At 39.7% G+C, this 17,048-nt stretch overlaps 1 protein-coding gene across 1 annotated transcript in view; it reads right to left on the bottom strand.

The window, feature by feature from the left end:
• nbeaa (neurobeachin a) overlaps positions 1-17,048 on the bottom strand; it is a 147,724-nt gene that overhangs the window by 38,616 nt on the left and 92,060 nt on the right. Inside the window, exons 14-23 of the mRNA XM_055226474.1 lie at positions 14,323-14,402; positions 13,521-13,583; positions 12,794-12,891; positions 11,813-11,905; positions 5,553-5,661; positions 4,602-4,683; positions 4,240-4,363; positions 3,079-3,271; positions 1,370-2,050; positions 352-780 (exon numbers count right to left, since the gene is read on the bottom strand). Of these exons, the coding sequence (XP_055082449.1) occupies positions 352-780; positions 1,370-2,050; positions 3,079-3,271; positions 4,240-4,363; positions 4,602-4,683; positions 5,553-5,661; positions 11,813-11,905; positions 12,794-12,891; positions 13,521-13,583; positions 14,323-14,402 (1,952 nt within the window). The remainder of the gene's footprint in view (positions 1-351; positions 781-1,369; positions 2,051-3,078; positions 3,272-4,239; positions 4,364-4,601; positions 4,684-5,552; positions 5,662-11,812; positions 11,906-12,793; positions 12,892-13,520; positions 13,584-14,322; positions 14,403-17,048) is intronic.

Raw genomic sequence — 17,048 nt, forward strand, 5'->3', positions numbered from 1 at the left:
GAAAAATAGCTTTAACTGAAAACTGCACAAAATAACCCCCATTACAGTGGCAGGAAAACATTTCATAAACATTACCTTAGAAACTATTTGTCTTTCAAGATACTATATTAAATTAAAGCAAGGCCAACTAAATGGAAAATTACATTTAAAACATTCATCAAACTTTTCTAAATCACACAGAATTCGACAAAAACAAGGGTTATACCAGGACTATGGATAGGGTTTGCATTAAAATTAAACACCACCAAAGTAGAACTAGGACAAGAAAAACAAACTACCAAATACTTCTGAATGCCTCACGAAGAGGTAACCATCCTAGAACCACTTCATGTTTTACTTCTATGCACAAACCTGGGTAGTGGCAGTCGTTTGAATCTTTTTGGTGTCCTTATCTTTCCCGTCATCAGACCTCTCTGTATCGGACGTGGTGCTGGCCGTATCTCCTCCAGTTTTGAGCCCTGTGCTGTCACCTTCTGCCCCAGATACCCCCTCCCCCTCAGGAAAGTCCGGTCTGGCCCCATGCGCTTGACTCTCAGCCTCTGCGATGGAGCTTATGTCCGCCAGGGGACTTTGGATTTTGAAGGGCCCATCTTCTGGCAGCTCTCCGGGGGTGTGGCTGTGTGTGAGGTCAGAACCGCAGCTGGTCATGTGGGCGAGCAGGCTGAGGTCGTCGCTGGCACTGGACGTGTGGGCCGGGACCGGGCCAGAGCCGGGCTGATCAGGACTGGGCAGGACCAGAGGGTCTGTGGAGGCCAGTGCAGGGAGCAGCTTCTCATCCACCTGGAGGACATGAAGTCACAGTCAGTTGGTCAGTGTACAGCAGTCATGCTCAAACTTTTCACATCACGTTCCACCTACAAGAATATTTGGCTTTCCAAGTACAACTAGATCTAAACAAGGATTACATCAGGGCTAATTTAGGGCTTAACCAGGTCAAAAATGAGACTAAACCATAGTGGTTAAAAAAGGAGGACAAAAACACTGACAGATTTGTCTCCAAATAAAACAAGTACTCAAACTGCAGCATACTACCAGAGGCGCAAATACCGCAGTTTGAGAAACACCGGTGTCGAACATTGGGAATTGGGAAATACATAACAGATAACCCCCCCCCAACAACTAAAATATTGCTTCAATTGTTTTATTCCTTAGTTAAAAAATCTGGTCTCGCAAACTCATATTTTTTTCTTATTACTAATGTTGATTGAAGCATTTTTTCTGTTTTAAACTGCACATGTAATCCATAGCATATTGAAAATTTACATCAAGCATTAGAATTTGTGTGGAAAAAAGATAATACACTCATGAATGAAATGTCTACCTTTGATTTTAGCATGTGGAAGTTAGATTAATACATTTTTTTTCATACCTTGCTGAATAAAAAGCCATTATTACTGGGTACGCTGTCTTTCTCGTCCGCCAGAGTGATGAGCGGTCCCATGTTCCCATCATCCTCCAGTGTGACCCCTGAGAGCCCAAGAGCAGTTCCAATCCCGACCCCTGACACGGACGTGTCATCTTTAGGTGCCAGATTCCCATTCAGATTTTGGACCACAGCACAGTACGCACTATCGAGGAGCGAGTCCACCTCCACCAGGGGCCCATTTTCCATCCCTGTACCGTTACCCCCTGTCCCACCAAGAGCTTCTGGAGATAGATCCAAGTCATCTAGTTTCACCTCTGTAGCCTCCACTTTTTCGGCTTTAATGTCCACTAATAGGTCATGCACTTCCACCCGCACCCCTGCCCCCGCACCCTGTTCCACGGGTGATAGGGCGTCACCGTTGGGTCGCTTCACTGTCCCATCAGCGAGTAAGTTTCTTGAGTCTGCTCCAGCTGTTTCACTGTATTCAGCCTCACTTTCAGGTGTTTGCGTTTGGGAGTTATCGTCGATTTCCAGGTTGCCATTGACAACAGGAGCAGGTGCAGCAGAAAGCCCAGATATGGTGGAGACAGAGCCCTTCTTCCCCTTTTTCATATTCTCTTCCTCCTGACGCTGGTACTCCTCATACATCTTAGCCAGGTACTCTTTATGAGCCTCGTACGTCACCTAGGAAACAAGAAGACATAAGTAGGTTAGCAACATAAGGAAAACATGCACAATGCACAAAGCAATAACTGTAGAAACTGTACAATGTTTGTTTTTGGGATTTTTTTTAAGGGGAAAAAAGCTCTATGAGATTATACTAACATCATCGTGGGTTGTTCATATGTGCTTAAAAACATAGTGTCCATTTCTACTTTCACATAATGCTTCACTGGGTCAGATGAATAACTTCAGGTTTTTCAAATACTATATCAATGCAATTCCCAATAGTGTTTTATAGTGTTTTTAAAACAGTTTGCCCTCCCACCCAGTAAACCGGGTAAGGTCAACAAAACACCTTTGCAATTTAAACGTACAACTAAATGGTGTAACCTCTGGTTTATTCTCAGTAAATATCTGGATGATGAAAAACTTTATGTTCATATGGATTATTTTTAAAATTTTGATAAATGTTTAACCTTGTAAATAAGACATCACAGTGTTCTGTTATCTAATGTCTCTTTGACATGCAATGTTTCTGATTTTGTGGAATGGTAATTGTGTAGTAATTAAGAGTAGGAAAATAATACTTGTCAACAGTAAATCATAAATAATCAGCTTTTTGGACATAAGAATAATAATTGAAAAAAGTAAGAACTGTACCATATAATTGATATACTAATCTTGCACCCGCCCCTCCCCCTTCTAAGAGAGCCTCATCATCACATTATATATTATGAAAAGAACCAATACAGTATTCAATTAGTTAGTCTTAAAGGTCAGCAATATTGAATATATAATTGAAATCCAAAAGTGTCAATAAAATCCATAACAAGCAATTATTTCTATACAATGTTATTTTTGGTACAACTGATTTCAAGTAAAGAAGGTCTAGAAATATGTCAGATCTCATCAATAGTCCCTACACATCTTATCGTAATCATTATGTACAGCATCACTCAGGGCATCAATCACACACCAGGCAAGACAAGCATAAAAGCATATAATTACATGCATGCGAATAGGCCTGCATGATTTGGTCTTTCACTTACCTTGGAGTGTGCAATGGAGAGAGTGTCCACCCACACCCTCCATCCTCCCCATTCATACTTGATGGCATGATAGAGCAGGATCCTGAAGATGTTGTAGACCATCTCAGTGATCTTCTGCTCCTCTGGGTTTTTGGGGTTGATGTATCCGAGGGAGAACATCCAGTCCTGCCACACGGAACATTGCAGCAGACATCTGAAACAGGGGATAGAGTAACAAGACAAAGGCAATTAGATTATAGCCAGAACGGGTTATTACCATTATGGCTGGCTAGCTAATCGAGAGCAATCAAGATGCAAGGAATCCCCAAGTACTAAGATTGAACACAAGAGAATGCAAATCTAGTATAGTATATAATTTGGATTAACAAAGCACTGGTCAATGATAAAGACACATTTCTTCATCAGTGACTTGGACATAACTCATCCTTTTGTAATAGATAACCTTATGTCATGTCAATGCTACCATTTCCATCTTTGCACTGTTTTTTTTTTCCTTTACTCATCTCTTGCATAGCAGATTGGATAAATGTATATTCATTTCAGTTTTATTGGACTTGTACATACACATCTAAAAAAAGATACCTTTTTTCACAGATGTTTCAGCCATTTATAAACATTTTATTTGCAGTTTGTTATTAAAAACTATTCTCATATTGTAATTTGTGAGCTAATGTGTCCAATAAATTTTCCTTTTGAATTATTAAAAGTCCAAGTCTAAGGTTTTGTGCAATGACCGAACTGTATGCAGACAGTGACACGCACACCCAATACTGCTGAATCTGCGTGCTGGGTTTAAAGGAAAGTCAAAGGAAAGTAGATCCGCACAGCAGTACTTTAGAGCTCTCAAATTTTATTTTCAACACCACATGTGATGGTTCAGGTCCGAGCTCTTTCTCAGACTTCAGTGAGTGAACTCCAGAAGAGTAAAGGAATATGACTTCATACATTTCATACTTCTGCATACAGCCTTTGAGCACTGTAATCCTGATAAGTTTGATTTTAATGATAGACATCATTCAGTGAGGAATCAGGTGAAGTGGCTTTGATTTAATGTTTTGATAAGACTTTGAGCTTCTCAAGTTTGAAAATCTCAAGTTTTCAAACAACACACAAGGCCTAATTTTCAGTACTGAATTGTGTTGTTTAAGATGATGCACTTACCGCCTGTTTTCACGGCTGTTACTGAAGAGTTTAATCATATCAGACAGAAACAGTCTGCGCACCTCCATCAGCTCTGCACTCGGAGTGGAGTTCTTAAGCAGAGTGGCCACTACCTTCAAAATCACTACAAAACAAGAAAATATGACAGGAACACATTAAATAAACAAATTTGAAAATGCAATTGAATTATAGAAAAAGTCAGAGATGGTGTGATAGAGAGATCAAGAGAGGAAGTTAGCAGCTGTGTCACCTTGAGAAAATGGGCTTTGTTGTTTTATTTACGGGATTAAAGCGAATGTGCTGTATTGACAGAGAAAAGTGAAGAGCGCAGCACATTTGAGGGGTACAGTCTTTGTACTCACTTGGATTTTGGATCTTGACGGTGGAGTCGGGCTCAGGGTGCGGTTTGTGGACAACCTGTGTGCAAACCTGCTCTGTCAGAATCTGAAGAGAAAGGAAATGCTATGTCAATGTAACTGCAGAACTGAATAGTATCAGCATACAATATCCACCACAATGACACAGATCCTGCCCCATATATATTTTTACCTACCAATACTGTGAATTTACAATTATTATAACAAAAAATCTTGTGTATCTTTGGTTCCAGCCTTGTCTTATCACAAGTGACTGCCAACATCATATTATTATACAAAATTTACTTATTATTAATATCACTTATTACTTAATTCACATATTTGTCTACACACGAAGTTGTCATTTTTATGGTTTGTACCGGTATATTGGCTACCATTAACCCACTGTTACTGGGTAAATAGCTGATAAATGACTATTGCAGGTTTATACCCACAGAAAATGTGTGCAAACATGATGCTAAAACTATGGTGAACATTTGCAGTTCCCTCGTCATGCATACGTATGTGATAGTAACACAATTCATTTTCTGAGTTTCCATCCAACAGGTTTTAAATTGACATAGCCTCTTGGATGAGAAGCAAAACATATTTAACTCTGAAACCTTGCATCATGCTAATTACTTTTTTTTTTTTTTTTTTTTTAAACTTGTCAACAATTATCCCAAAATATCCATAGTCTAAGAATAATAAAGCCTATATGGCATTAGAGTTGTGTCAGTTCTAATGTACAGTTAAAGACTTATGTTTCCCATTAGAATCTGTTTTTCCATATGCAACTCACTGATAAGACTATTTTCCCCACACACACAAAAAACAAAAAACAATACATAGCCTCTAATTAAGCCTATTTAAAAAGCTTGACGGCCACTTTAATTATGTCATCTCAAACGGACAGCCCGGCGTCACCATGGAAACCTGACTGGGTGCCAGGCTTACCTCGTAGAGTGTGTTGTAGGTGGTGATGGACACAGTGTTGGTATGCATCATGAGCCTCTCCCCCAGCAGAGTGAACAGGCTGTGGGTGTGCATGATCTCCACCTTCCTCCTGTAAAAACAACACACACAAACGCACAAACGGCACAAATATGAGCAATTATGAACAGAATCCTTATTGAAAGATACATTTGTTGTCAAAGGCGGCGGTAAAAGGAAGTAACAAGAAGGTCTTTTTAATGCCTATACAATTTCTGGTTTACAATATGACAATCAGTGTACCTGAACAATCTATATTTTATATTTTTGATACCTTTGGTGAGCTAATCAATATCAAGAACCATAAAGCAGAATATTTTCATTTCAAAAATTCAATAAATAACAACAGCAAATGTATAAACTGTAATTTATTATCATTTTTGATTTGTGCTGGGACTGCCACCTAACTATGTGCTGAGAGACCACATGCTCACAATGTGGTATCTAATAGATCCCATTAAACAAATAGGGACTCTTTGTACAATAATAAGAGAGAGTTTTTTTTACAAAACAACATTTCTATATCTAGCAAACAGAGTCTCTAGGTTTGTTTATTTTAACTACCAAATTGTAATTATTATCTGTTGTGTACACGGGGGAGCTCAGAGTAGAGCCGCTGCTCCTACACGTCGAGAGGAGCCAGTTGAGGTGGCTCGGGCATCTGCTGAGAATGCCTCCTGGACGCCTCCCTAGGGAGGTGTTCTGGGCATGTCCCACCGGGAGGAGGCCCCGGGGAAGACCCAGGACACGCTGGAGGGACTATGTCTCTCGACTGGCCTGGGAACGCCTTGGGGTCCCACCGGAGGAGCTGGAGGACGTGTCCGGGGTGAGGGAAGTCTGGGAGTCCCTGCTTAAACTGCTGCCCCTGCGACCTGGCTCCGGATAAGCGGAAGAAAATGGATGGATGGATCTGTTGTGTCATATTCTATTCTATTCTATATATTCTTTTTTTTTTTTTTTTAGCAAATTAAAAAGAATACATAAATTACATAGCCATTCTATCTTGCTTAATTAATAATGGCAAAGATGATCCTCACTGATGGTGTAGTGGCTTAAGGCATTGGGAATGTTTGCTTACTAGCATCGGACATTTGCCAAATTTCTCTTCCCTTTCTATCCCCATAAAACCTTTGGTACAGAAAATCTCCAAAAATGATAATCTTAATCATAAAAATATGGCCAAAAATGACAATGCACTCAAACTAGCATAAGCAATGGGCAACATCACTAGGAGATATTAATTACTTAATTCCAATCATTCTAAGAAGTTGTTTGGTTAAATCTCTAATTGTAAAATAATTGAATCTCATGTACGTTTCAGTAGTGTTGACATTTGATAACCATTAACATTTCACAGAGGAACTTATACCATGTCAGTTTGCCATTAGATGAAGCGTTTGTTTTAATTAACAAATTCACCTAATTTAATCAGGTTTTAGTTTCACATTTTATGCTTGAATGTCGAATAATCGTTTTCTTACATCAATTCAAATAACCTACAACCCATACAAAGACTCTAACAGCTCTTAGTCTAGTTATAATTAACAGTAAATACATGTAGGATTGCGTAAAAAATCACACTTTTATTTACATTATCAAATTACAAAACGGACATGTAAACCTAAAGACACAGCTCTCCAGGACATTGGCAGGCAGCAGATGTTCTCTAAGTGGGGAACTGAATTTGGGGGGCTCAGGTGCACTACTCTAACCCGCTCTCATGCCGTGCAGCTGAGAGGTTCCTGCCACAAGTGATAATACCCAAATCCCTATAGTCTTCCCTGTTGTTCATCAAAACTAGCTCCTCCCTGTCAGTTTGATTACCCCGTCCGGACACCTTGATGAGGGCATTATCTCCGGAAACACAAAAACAAACTACTCTACGGAGGAGCCCGGAAAAGATTGTTGGAGTAATTAGTTTTACTGCGATGCTCTACGCTCAGGAATTAAAGGCTGCTAATAGGAATAACCTTGGAGTGTATAAAAAGTCTATGTTAATGTTGAGCATTTTTAACCCAAATGTCAATTGCAATGAATCAACCATAGAAAAACAAATACATGAAGGCATACACTTAGTAGCTAGAAAGATATCAGAAATATACTGTAATAGAATAACTCATGGTTTGTAAGTGCAGTAACATAGAAAATAGTCACTTGAATTATTTAGTTAAAGAATTTCCTCAGCAAACAACAAAATTCTGAAATGCATAGGACTCTTGTATTAGCTTAGCAGTTCATATTTTCAATCTTCAATCCAATAATACGCTCCTAGATGGGTTTATAATGTGCACTGTGAACTGAAACCTGATTTGAAAACATAAATTGCAAATCTAATCAAAATCACAGTACTCAGAAATGTTGCATATTATATTAGTTTCTCCCCCCTCAAAATTCTAGTCTTAATAAGAGGTAAATCAATTGGTTGTTTTAAAAGCCAGAATTTCTGTATCCACAGTCAACCAAAAGTCAACCAAATCACAAAATCTGCTCAACTCAGTTAAACGCTATAGGTTGACCAGATAGACAAAAACAAGGATCATTGACGTTGCCCAGTATGGTGCAGCCAGTACCCCACCCTGGAGCCAGGCCTGGGCTAGTCTATTGAACTTAAGTGTTGTTCTGCGATGAGTGGGAGGGGACTGGACATCTATAGGCGTTGCTTCATTCACCCCTTTTTCACACCACGCATGTGTGTATTTGTGTCTATACTGTTATCTGAATTTTCTGTGCAGGTTTGAAATAAATATTCTAACTAACTAACTAACTAATCCCACTGTCACATCTTCTAAGGAAGAAGCAGAGACTTAGGACTCAGAGGCAGAAGCTCAAGACACTGAGGTGGTTGGCAAGCTCCTCAATGGCAAGGCTCTGGGGATGGATGAGATCCATTCTGAGTATCTTAAGTCTCTGGATGTTGTGGGGCTGTCTTGGCTGACATGTCTCTGTAACATTGCGTGCCGTTTGGGGACAGTACCTCTGAATTGGCAGACTGGGGTGGTGTGTTCCAACTACAGGAGAATCACACTCCTCCAATAAGGTCCATCCTAAAGTACTGGAGAGGAGAATCTGACCGATAGTCGAACTTTGGATTCAGGTGGAGCAGTGTGGTTTTAGTCCCAGTTGTGGAACACTGAATCAGCTCTATACTCTCCACTCGGTGCTTGCATGTGCTTTCCTGTGGGGGGTGCTCCAGGAGTATAAGCAGGAGCTGTGTTTGCATTGTCGGCAGTAAGTTAGACCTGTTCTTGGTGTATGTTGGACTCCGCCAGGGCTGCCCTTTGTCACTTTTCATTGTTTTTATGGACAGAATTTCTAGGCACAGTCAAAGGCCGGATAGAGTCTGGTTTGGGGACCGATGAATCTCAACTCTGCTGACATTGTCCTGATGGCGTCATTGAACCAGGACCCGCAGCAGGCACTGGGGCCTTTTGCAGCCAAGTGTGAAGCAACTGGGATGAAGATGATTTTCATCCCAGTTGCTTCACACTTGGCTGCAACTGGGATGAAGATGATTTTCATCCCAGTTGCAGCCAAGTGTGAAGTAACTGGGATTAAAATCATCTTCTCTAAATTCAGGGTCATGGTTCTCAACCAGAAAAAGGTGTCTTGCCCTCTCAAGGTGGGTGAAGAGTCACTGCCTCAAGTGGAGAAAAATCTTGGGGTGTTGTTCATGAGTGAGGGAAGGATGGAACATGAGATTGACAAGTGGATCAGTTAAGCCTCTGCAGTGATGTGACCACAGTATCACACTGTTGTGGCAAAGAAGGAGCTTAGTTGAAAGACAAAACTCTGAATTTACAGTCACCTATGTTCATGAGCTTTAGGTAATGATCGAAAGGACAAGATCACGGATACAAGTGGTCAAAAAGAGTTTCCTCCTTAGAGATAGGATGAAAAGCTCAGTCACATAGGAGGAGCTTGGAATAAAGCTACTGCTCCTCCATGTCGAAAGGAGCCAGCTGATGGGGCCCAGGTATCTTTTTCCTGTATAGTTCCTACCCAATGTTCCAGGCACATCCCACTGGAAGGACCTGGAACAGCACTTCCTGGAACACCCAGGAAATGCTGGAGGAATAATGTCTCTTGCTTATCCTGGGAAAACCTCAAGATCCTCACAAAAGAGCTGGATAAAGTGTTTGTGGAAAGGGAAGTCTAGACCGCCTCGCTCAGACTGCCTCCACAACCCAGCCCCGGATTAAGTGGAAGAAATTGGGTGGACAGAGATAGATTCTTTTTTCTATGCACTGTACATATGAATCTACCACATCATTAATTAGGCCCAAAACAATTCTCTTTGATACCCCTTCCCCTTAGCCCTAGCTCTTTCCCTACACCTTTGAAATGAGGGCTAAGGGGAGAGACTGAAACCACAGAACAAGGAAATGGGACAGCCCTGATTTTGTCTGTGCTTATTTTTCTATTTATATCTAGTTCAGAGCTGTGTGCTATCATTTATGAATATATCTAATTAGGCTTTTATGATCATTATAATATCATTATAGAGCTTAATATTATAGTCTATTATTATATTATATAGGCCTATATATTATAGGGACTATATTTGGGTTAAATGATGTATTCATAATAATTTTGCCTATCGTATATAGGGGTGTGCAAAAATACCTAAATATTGATCTATCGTATTGTTTCATTTAATGATACAGTATCAATATTGAGGGCTGCTGTATCGAAATATATTGCTAAAAGTGTTTTTTTTGTATATTGTACCAAATTATTCTGTTACAGTGCTACATTTGTGTGGCTTGTTTAGAGGAAAGAAACTAGTATGCAGAACATTTGGCATTGAGGCACTGTATCAAGATACGTATTGTGGCTTATGTATCAAGGTATGTATTGCATCATCAACTTCTTAATGATACCCAGCCCTAATTATAAATTATAACCTAGTAATATGACGTTTTGCAAGCTCAATGACACACACTAATGATTAGGCTACTGTATTGATTAGTTTCAATGTTGTAGACTGCTTTTATTTAGTTAAACGAGCTAAATTACAGTGCAGTGAACTGTTATATTATTGCATATTGCATCTTTCCATCTCTGCTCCTCTGCCCATGCATCTGTGTTGGACCACAGTTTTTCACACTTCTATTGACCACACCCAATATGACCACAAAGCAGGGAAAGCGAGGCTCTCCCCTTGTGAAGCCCTCTCACTCAGACCGCTGCTCTCCCCGCTCTTTCCCCACTCTCTGAGCCTCAACAGTGGAGAGAGAGGGTCTGTGGCCTGCTGTGTCTCCTTTGCACCGGGACTCTCACCACACTCACAGTGGCGCTGCAGTGGGGAGAAGCAGCCCCCATACCATGGCGCTGTGACCTCAGAGAATCGGCGCACGAGTCATGACAGCGGTAAAATCCATTAATGTGAAATAAAATATAATTCGTAAATTTCCTAGTTCTATTGCTCTGGTGATGTTTGTGAACCCCACAGAAGCAAAATAGGTAGGTAGACTGGGGTGTGCACTGTGGCAAATGCAGCTGGATATGCGACAATGCAAAATGTTTCTCTTTCAGGAGATTACAGTGGAGCAACGAACAAAATGAACAAATGCAAATGAACAACATAATCTTATAACATTATAAATGTCATTAAATGCTTATTAGTTACGTTTGAGGAGTTATTTTGTCAGTGCATTGATTGTTTCTTAAAACTCTTCTTATCCCTCAGGTTGAAGCATATATCTGGATCTGCTCCGTTTGAAGGGCAATACAGCCCTTTGCCATGCCCCTACCCCCTCGCTGCTTAAGGGAATTGAGATCCCCATTTTTGCGCATTTATGAGAGTCGGTTAAGTGCTAAAGCAAATAGCTAAAGAGTAAAATTGGGATTGGACCTAAATATAATATGAATAAATATAGAGAGGAGGACAGACCTAAATCACACTTTCGCATAATGGCAATCAGAACAGTTTGGTGTGGGCTTTACAGTGTGAGCTACTGAGGCATCCCATCTGTCACGAGTATTTTAATTAAAGTCTTAATGTTATGCATAGTATTACATCTTGTGACAGGAGATACTATAGATTAAAGGTAATGTTATGTTAAGTCACTTGGGATTAGGGTTTCCTGAATAGAATGACAATGAACACCCAAAGGCAAGGCAAAGAGAATATTCAAAGGATACATTTTGATAACTGTTTTGAAGGGGGATTGTAGAGTACTTATCTGCTGGAGTAAATAAAAAAATAAATAAAAATTACTGACTTGTGTCCCAGATGCTTGAGGAAGTATCCCAAGACTTTGAGCGCTTGCACTCGGATGCTCTCACTCTTTGAAGCCAGCAGTTTGCAGATCACCCTACAAAATACAAAAAAAAAACACATCCCATTTATATAATTTTAATTTTTCATTTTGGACAAAAGGAACAAAACAAGACACTATCCAGGAATAACACAGGATTGACAGTGAGATGCTCAAAGTCACAGCGAAGCCTCAAAGTTAGAGCTAACAGGGTCTGTGCTGACTGCAGCATTTTCTTCAAAGCCGCCAGCTCAGAGGACACAACAGGAAGACAGGGGGAAATTATGTCGTCTTCTTGTTCTCTGGCAACACAACAGTCTCCATGGTAACATAAGACATATCTCTGTGTGGCGTTAGGTTTTTGAAAATACTTAAGCACTAAAGCTTTCAGAGTAGAAAACACAGCTTGAGGTTCTGTTTGTATGTAACACTATACACATGGTGTTCAAAACACCACTGAAAAAAATGTATAATTTGTGACAGAATATTCAAACAGTTTAGTAATTCAATAAATAAAATCTATTTTCTGTAGAACATTTTGTGCAAGGTTTGTTTTGTTTTGCATTAGTGCCATTGCAGATGTTGAAAGTCTCCTTACATTTTCAATCATCACACATGATACTATACTAGTCCATATTGTTATCTATTTTAAAGGTGCATTATATAACTTTTCTGGTGGAGGGTCACCATGGAAACACACAGATGACGTGACCAGATCACAGAGAGGTGATTCTACACAAAGTAACAATACACTTTTTTTTAATAAATTTTTTTTATTAAAAATACTGGTAATTGAACAAATGTAAGCTAGCTAAGTTTAATGCCACACTGTGGAACATTACAGATAAAGCAATAATATCTCATCTAACATGGAGATGGCAGACCTCCCACCTGAAAAGTTAGCGCACCTTTAACAAACTAGCATATATAATAAGTATTGTTTACCTTATTCCATTCCTCTGGTCAAAAGCAGGGATCATGGAGGCTGGGTGTTCGGACATAAGAGCCACCAGCAGCTGGAGGACGTCGTGGATATTCTCGTCCTAAAAACAGACACGTTGGGTTCTGTACGGGTGGGCTCTGTACGGGTGGGCTCTGTACGGGTGGGCTCTGTACGGGTGGGTTCTGTACTGGTGGGGTCTGTACAGGTGGGCTCTGTAGTGGTGGGTTCTGTACGGGTGGGCTCTGTACTGGTGGGCTCTGTAGTGATGGGCTCTGTAGTGGTGGGCTCTGTAGTGGTGTGTTGTGTACTGGTAGGTTCTGTATGGGTGGGTTCTGTACGGGTGGGTTCTGTACGGGTGGGTTCTGTACGGGTGGGCTCTGTACTGGTGGGCTAAGTACTGGTGGGCTCTGTACTGGGGGACAGAGAAAGGGGGGCCAAGAGGTATGTTTTGCTGGACATGGTGTGATTGCAGAGGAGCAGGTGGCTTGAGCGCAGCCAGAATAGATATAATTGTTTGGGAAGAGTACGTTCTGTTCAGTCCATTGTTCTGCTATTTTTCATGCTGTCACAGGATCCTGGCTGACTCACACTCGCCACCACCGCGGTTGTTTAAGTGGACCATAACTCCAGCCCACAAATTATAATGTGCGTTTGGGCAGTCATGCGGTGGAAGATGGATAGACACAGTTTCTCTTTTTGGTCATTTTAAAAAGATGTGGACCGCCTTACCTCATGCATCGTCAACAGGTAGTTCAAGATACTCTGCAGCTCGTCCTCCTTCACTCCTCGGTCCTAGATATAAACAAAAAATATGTTTTATTATCAGTCAGTATGTAAAAACACATATAAGGTGATCAAAATGCTATTTTGTCTCACTACAATTATAATATACAAACAATTAAATTGTATTTATAAAATGCACACATTGTCTTGGGTGAAAATCTAAATCTAGTTATGACTGTAAACTATTATGTATTATTATCTACTGACAACAAATACAGTATTTAGGTGTTTGTTTCTTTAGAATGTACTAAATAATCTATACTGTGACATAATCACGTTTTCCTAAACCCTATTACCAATACACAATGGACAAATGCTTTACACAATATAATAATTGTACTATTAGCAATGCAAGGACATCTGTTGTATGCAAAAAATGAGAATTAGAAGTAGACAAACCCAATTGTTTTGTACCGTGGACAAGACTGGAACATATTATTAGATCTAATTAGCCTCAAATGACTTTGTTAATCGTGTCCTTGTATAAGGCACCTTAACCCAAGAGAGATACAAACACACAGATAAGTAAATACATGTAAATGCATGAATAAATCAATAGGAGTTCACACCAACACAGGGGCTGCTGTGCTTAACTCGAGCCACTGATCTATAATTTGATTCTCCACACACATTTGAGATTAGACCGTTCACTCCCCTCGGCGTGAAAAACTGCAGGAGCAAAGTCATTCTCCGCTCTGTTTCCCGACGCACAAACTCAGGGCTGAAAACCGCTTTAAAAACACTGTACCTTTAAAATGAGCTGCTTGAGAAAGAGCAGCATGAAGGCCCGCAGTGAGATGATCTCCTTTTGAGTCGGCCGCGGTCCATCTGAGCAAACACAAAACAATTATTTTAGAGTGGGCAAAACGCTTCAGTGTTTTTAAGAAGGCGGTGAACAAAGAAAGATGTATTATGGTCAAATATGTAAAGAGAGGTTCAGAGAGGTTTAACTTCTACCAAATTGATCTATCCATACAACAAAGTTACTGCAGTTCAGGAGCACAGTGTACTGACCCTCAAGACCTTCACAATAAACAGTTACTCCTGCTACTTTTATAAATGTGCAGCTTTTAGCCTAATTCCTTCTGGATCAACCAAGATCTTTCCATTTCTAAGCAGTTACTCCATCTACCAAATCAACCAGTTACTCATTGCATAAGGGTAAATATTCATTTTACAGTTCCAATAGCACAGGTACATAGATAGATTAGAGCAGTTCTACTACATGACCTGAATATATTTGTACCTATATTTGAAAATGAAATAAATAAATCAGCACTGGTAATTTTTTCACTGGCTAACCTATTTTTCCCCACGTCTTCATTGAATTTTTACACAATAATTAGACATTATAATCAACAGCTGTCTAAGCCAGAACCATATCAAATATTATATTTTGCTTAAGCACACACAAACACACACACAGTACAACACAATATTTTACCATAAATCACTGCCTTTGTTAGTGCAAGTGAATGCCGGATATTTTATTGATGTGCTAATTTAATCATTACTGTAAAGACATGGCAGTTTACCAAAATGTGACGGACATTCTCAATTATCCAACTGCCACTCTCATCCAATGCTTCTACTTTAAAAGGAGATTTATCAACCTGCCTCGTGGTGAAAAACTATAAAAAGAGGAAAAAGGCAGTATCTCATCTGAGGCTTCTCTTCACTCCAGATTTGTTGTAAACTAAGTCATCACATTGAAGTTGATTGCAGGTCCTTGAAGATCAATTATGTAACATTTCTGCTGAAGAGCCTGTTTGAGATGTCATTGCTTTGACTGGAATGTTCCACAGTATGGCATTAAAGGGTCCATATCATGCTACTTTCTGATCTATGTTATAATTTTGTTACATTACCAAAAAAATACGTGGAGTTGTGCTTCATTTCATTCACACCTGTTTAACACATAAAGCTCACATATTTTGGCTCTTTTCTCAAACAAAAAAACACTCCACCTTATGATGTCATCATCTGGTAATACAGGAAGTGCTCCACACCTTCACTCGAATCATTTGGATGATTTCAGCACTGGAATTGCCAATCTCTACTGAACAATAGGTAAATGGAGCTGTTAAACTACCACTACATGACATCACAAAGTGGAACAGAGCATTTTGAGCTTTGAAGATAAAGACAAATTAAAAAGAAAGGGTTACTCAAAAATGTGTGAATGAAACAAAATACAGCTCTGTGTATGTTTTTGATAATGTAACAACATTATGGCATGGCTTAAACCTCATGAGATTCCATTTGGGGGCAATATAGAACCTTTAAACTAGAAAGATAGTAATGACTTATGACCATAGATGTCATGACAGTCCAATAGTTTCCACTGAGATAGATACATAGGTTTAATGCCATACTCTGGAATATTGCTGGCATAGCAATATTATGTCCATGGAGACAATGGTCCTTAAGGCCCTTCACCGGAAATGTTATGTGCATATTTAAATAGAACAGTTTCCATACTGAACTGGATGGTTAAAGGTTAAACATATTTTTAGATGTAAATCCAGATGAAGCCCAAGCCATGGATTTTCGAAATTCCCATGTGCATTGTTTGGATTTCTACTGATGCAGTATAACATATTCTATGTAAAAGCATCTATTACACAAAGACAGTGAACATTCCATTAAAAGCTGAAAAATAATTCACTTTGAATTTAATTGCAAAGCTTGAGAACTGAATCTACTCAGGGCCGTAAAACATTTGGACTTTTTTTTTTTCTTAGCAGTAAAAGCCTCTACTAATAGAGCTTGTTGTTTCAATTCAATTCAATTCAATTCAATTTATTTGTAGTCATTGTCACAGAAGAACAATGAAATTGCGTTTGGAGCATCCCCCATAAGCATCCCCCATTTGCTAATTTTGCAAAAGTTTCTTCTAAAGTTGAGTTGTTTGGTGATTTCCTTTGCCACAACTACACACTTGTAGTAGCAGTAAATGAGCCTCAGCAGTACTAGCACATGGCAGCAGTACCATTACAGAGGTAGAAGTTATTAGAATAGGCTGTTTAGTAGGTCATACAGTACATGTTAGCAATTATAGCATTATGAGTACTTGAAGTAGTGGGAGTACTAGTGGCAAGAGCAGCTGTAATAGTGAGTACATGAGTGAAAACATTTTATACTTGCAAATTAAATAGTTACAAGTAAGAACTGGGTTATCTCTTTCATCCTTGAGGGTTGTTAGTTTCACAGGATCCAATAAATGTTAACAATGTCCAGCTTGCATTCTCTGCTCCTCCCTTTGCTGCGTCAGTGCATTTCTATTGGCCCTATTTTATGCAAGCAACAAAGGAGGACTCACTCGATTGCAAACAGCTTTTATAGTATGTTAAATAAAACCATGTCCTCTGAGCTCTATCTGGCCAGGACTACACATACACTGCAGCACAGGGCAGAGGAGGCAGCTGGGATGGGAGATACGATGCCTTATGCTCTTTTATTATTGTCACGGAG

Source organism: Periophthalmus magnuspinnatus, chromosome 14, assembly GCF_009829125.3.
Source record: "Periophthalmus magnuspinnatus isolate fPerMag1 chromosome 14, fPerMag1.2.pri, whole genome shotgun sequence".
NCBI lineage: Eukaryota > Metazoa > Chordata > Actinopteri > Gobiiformes > Gobiidae > Periophthalmus > Periophthalmus magnuspinnatus.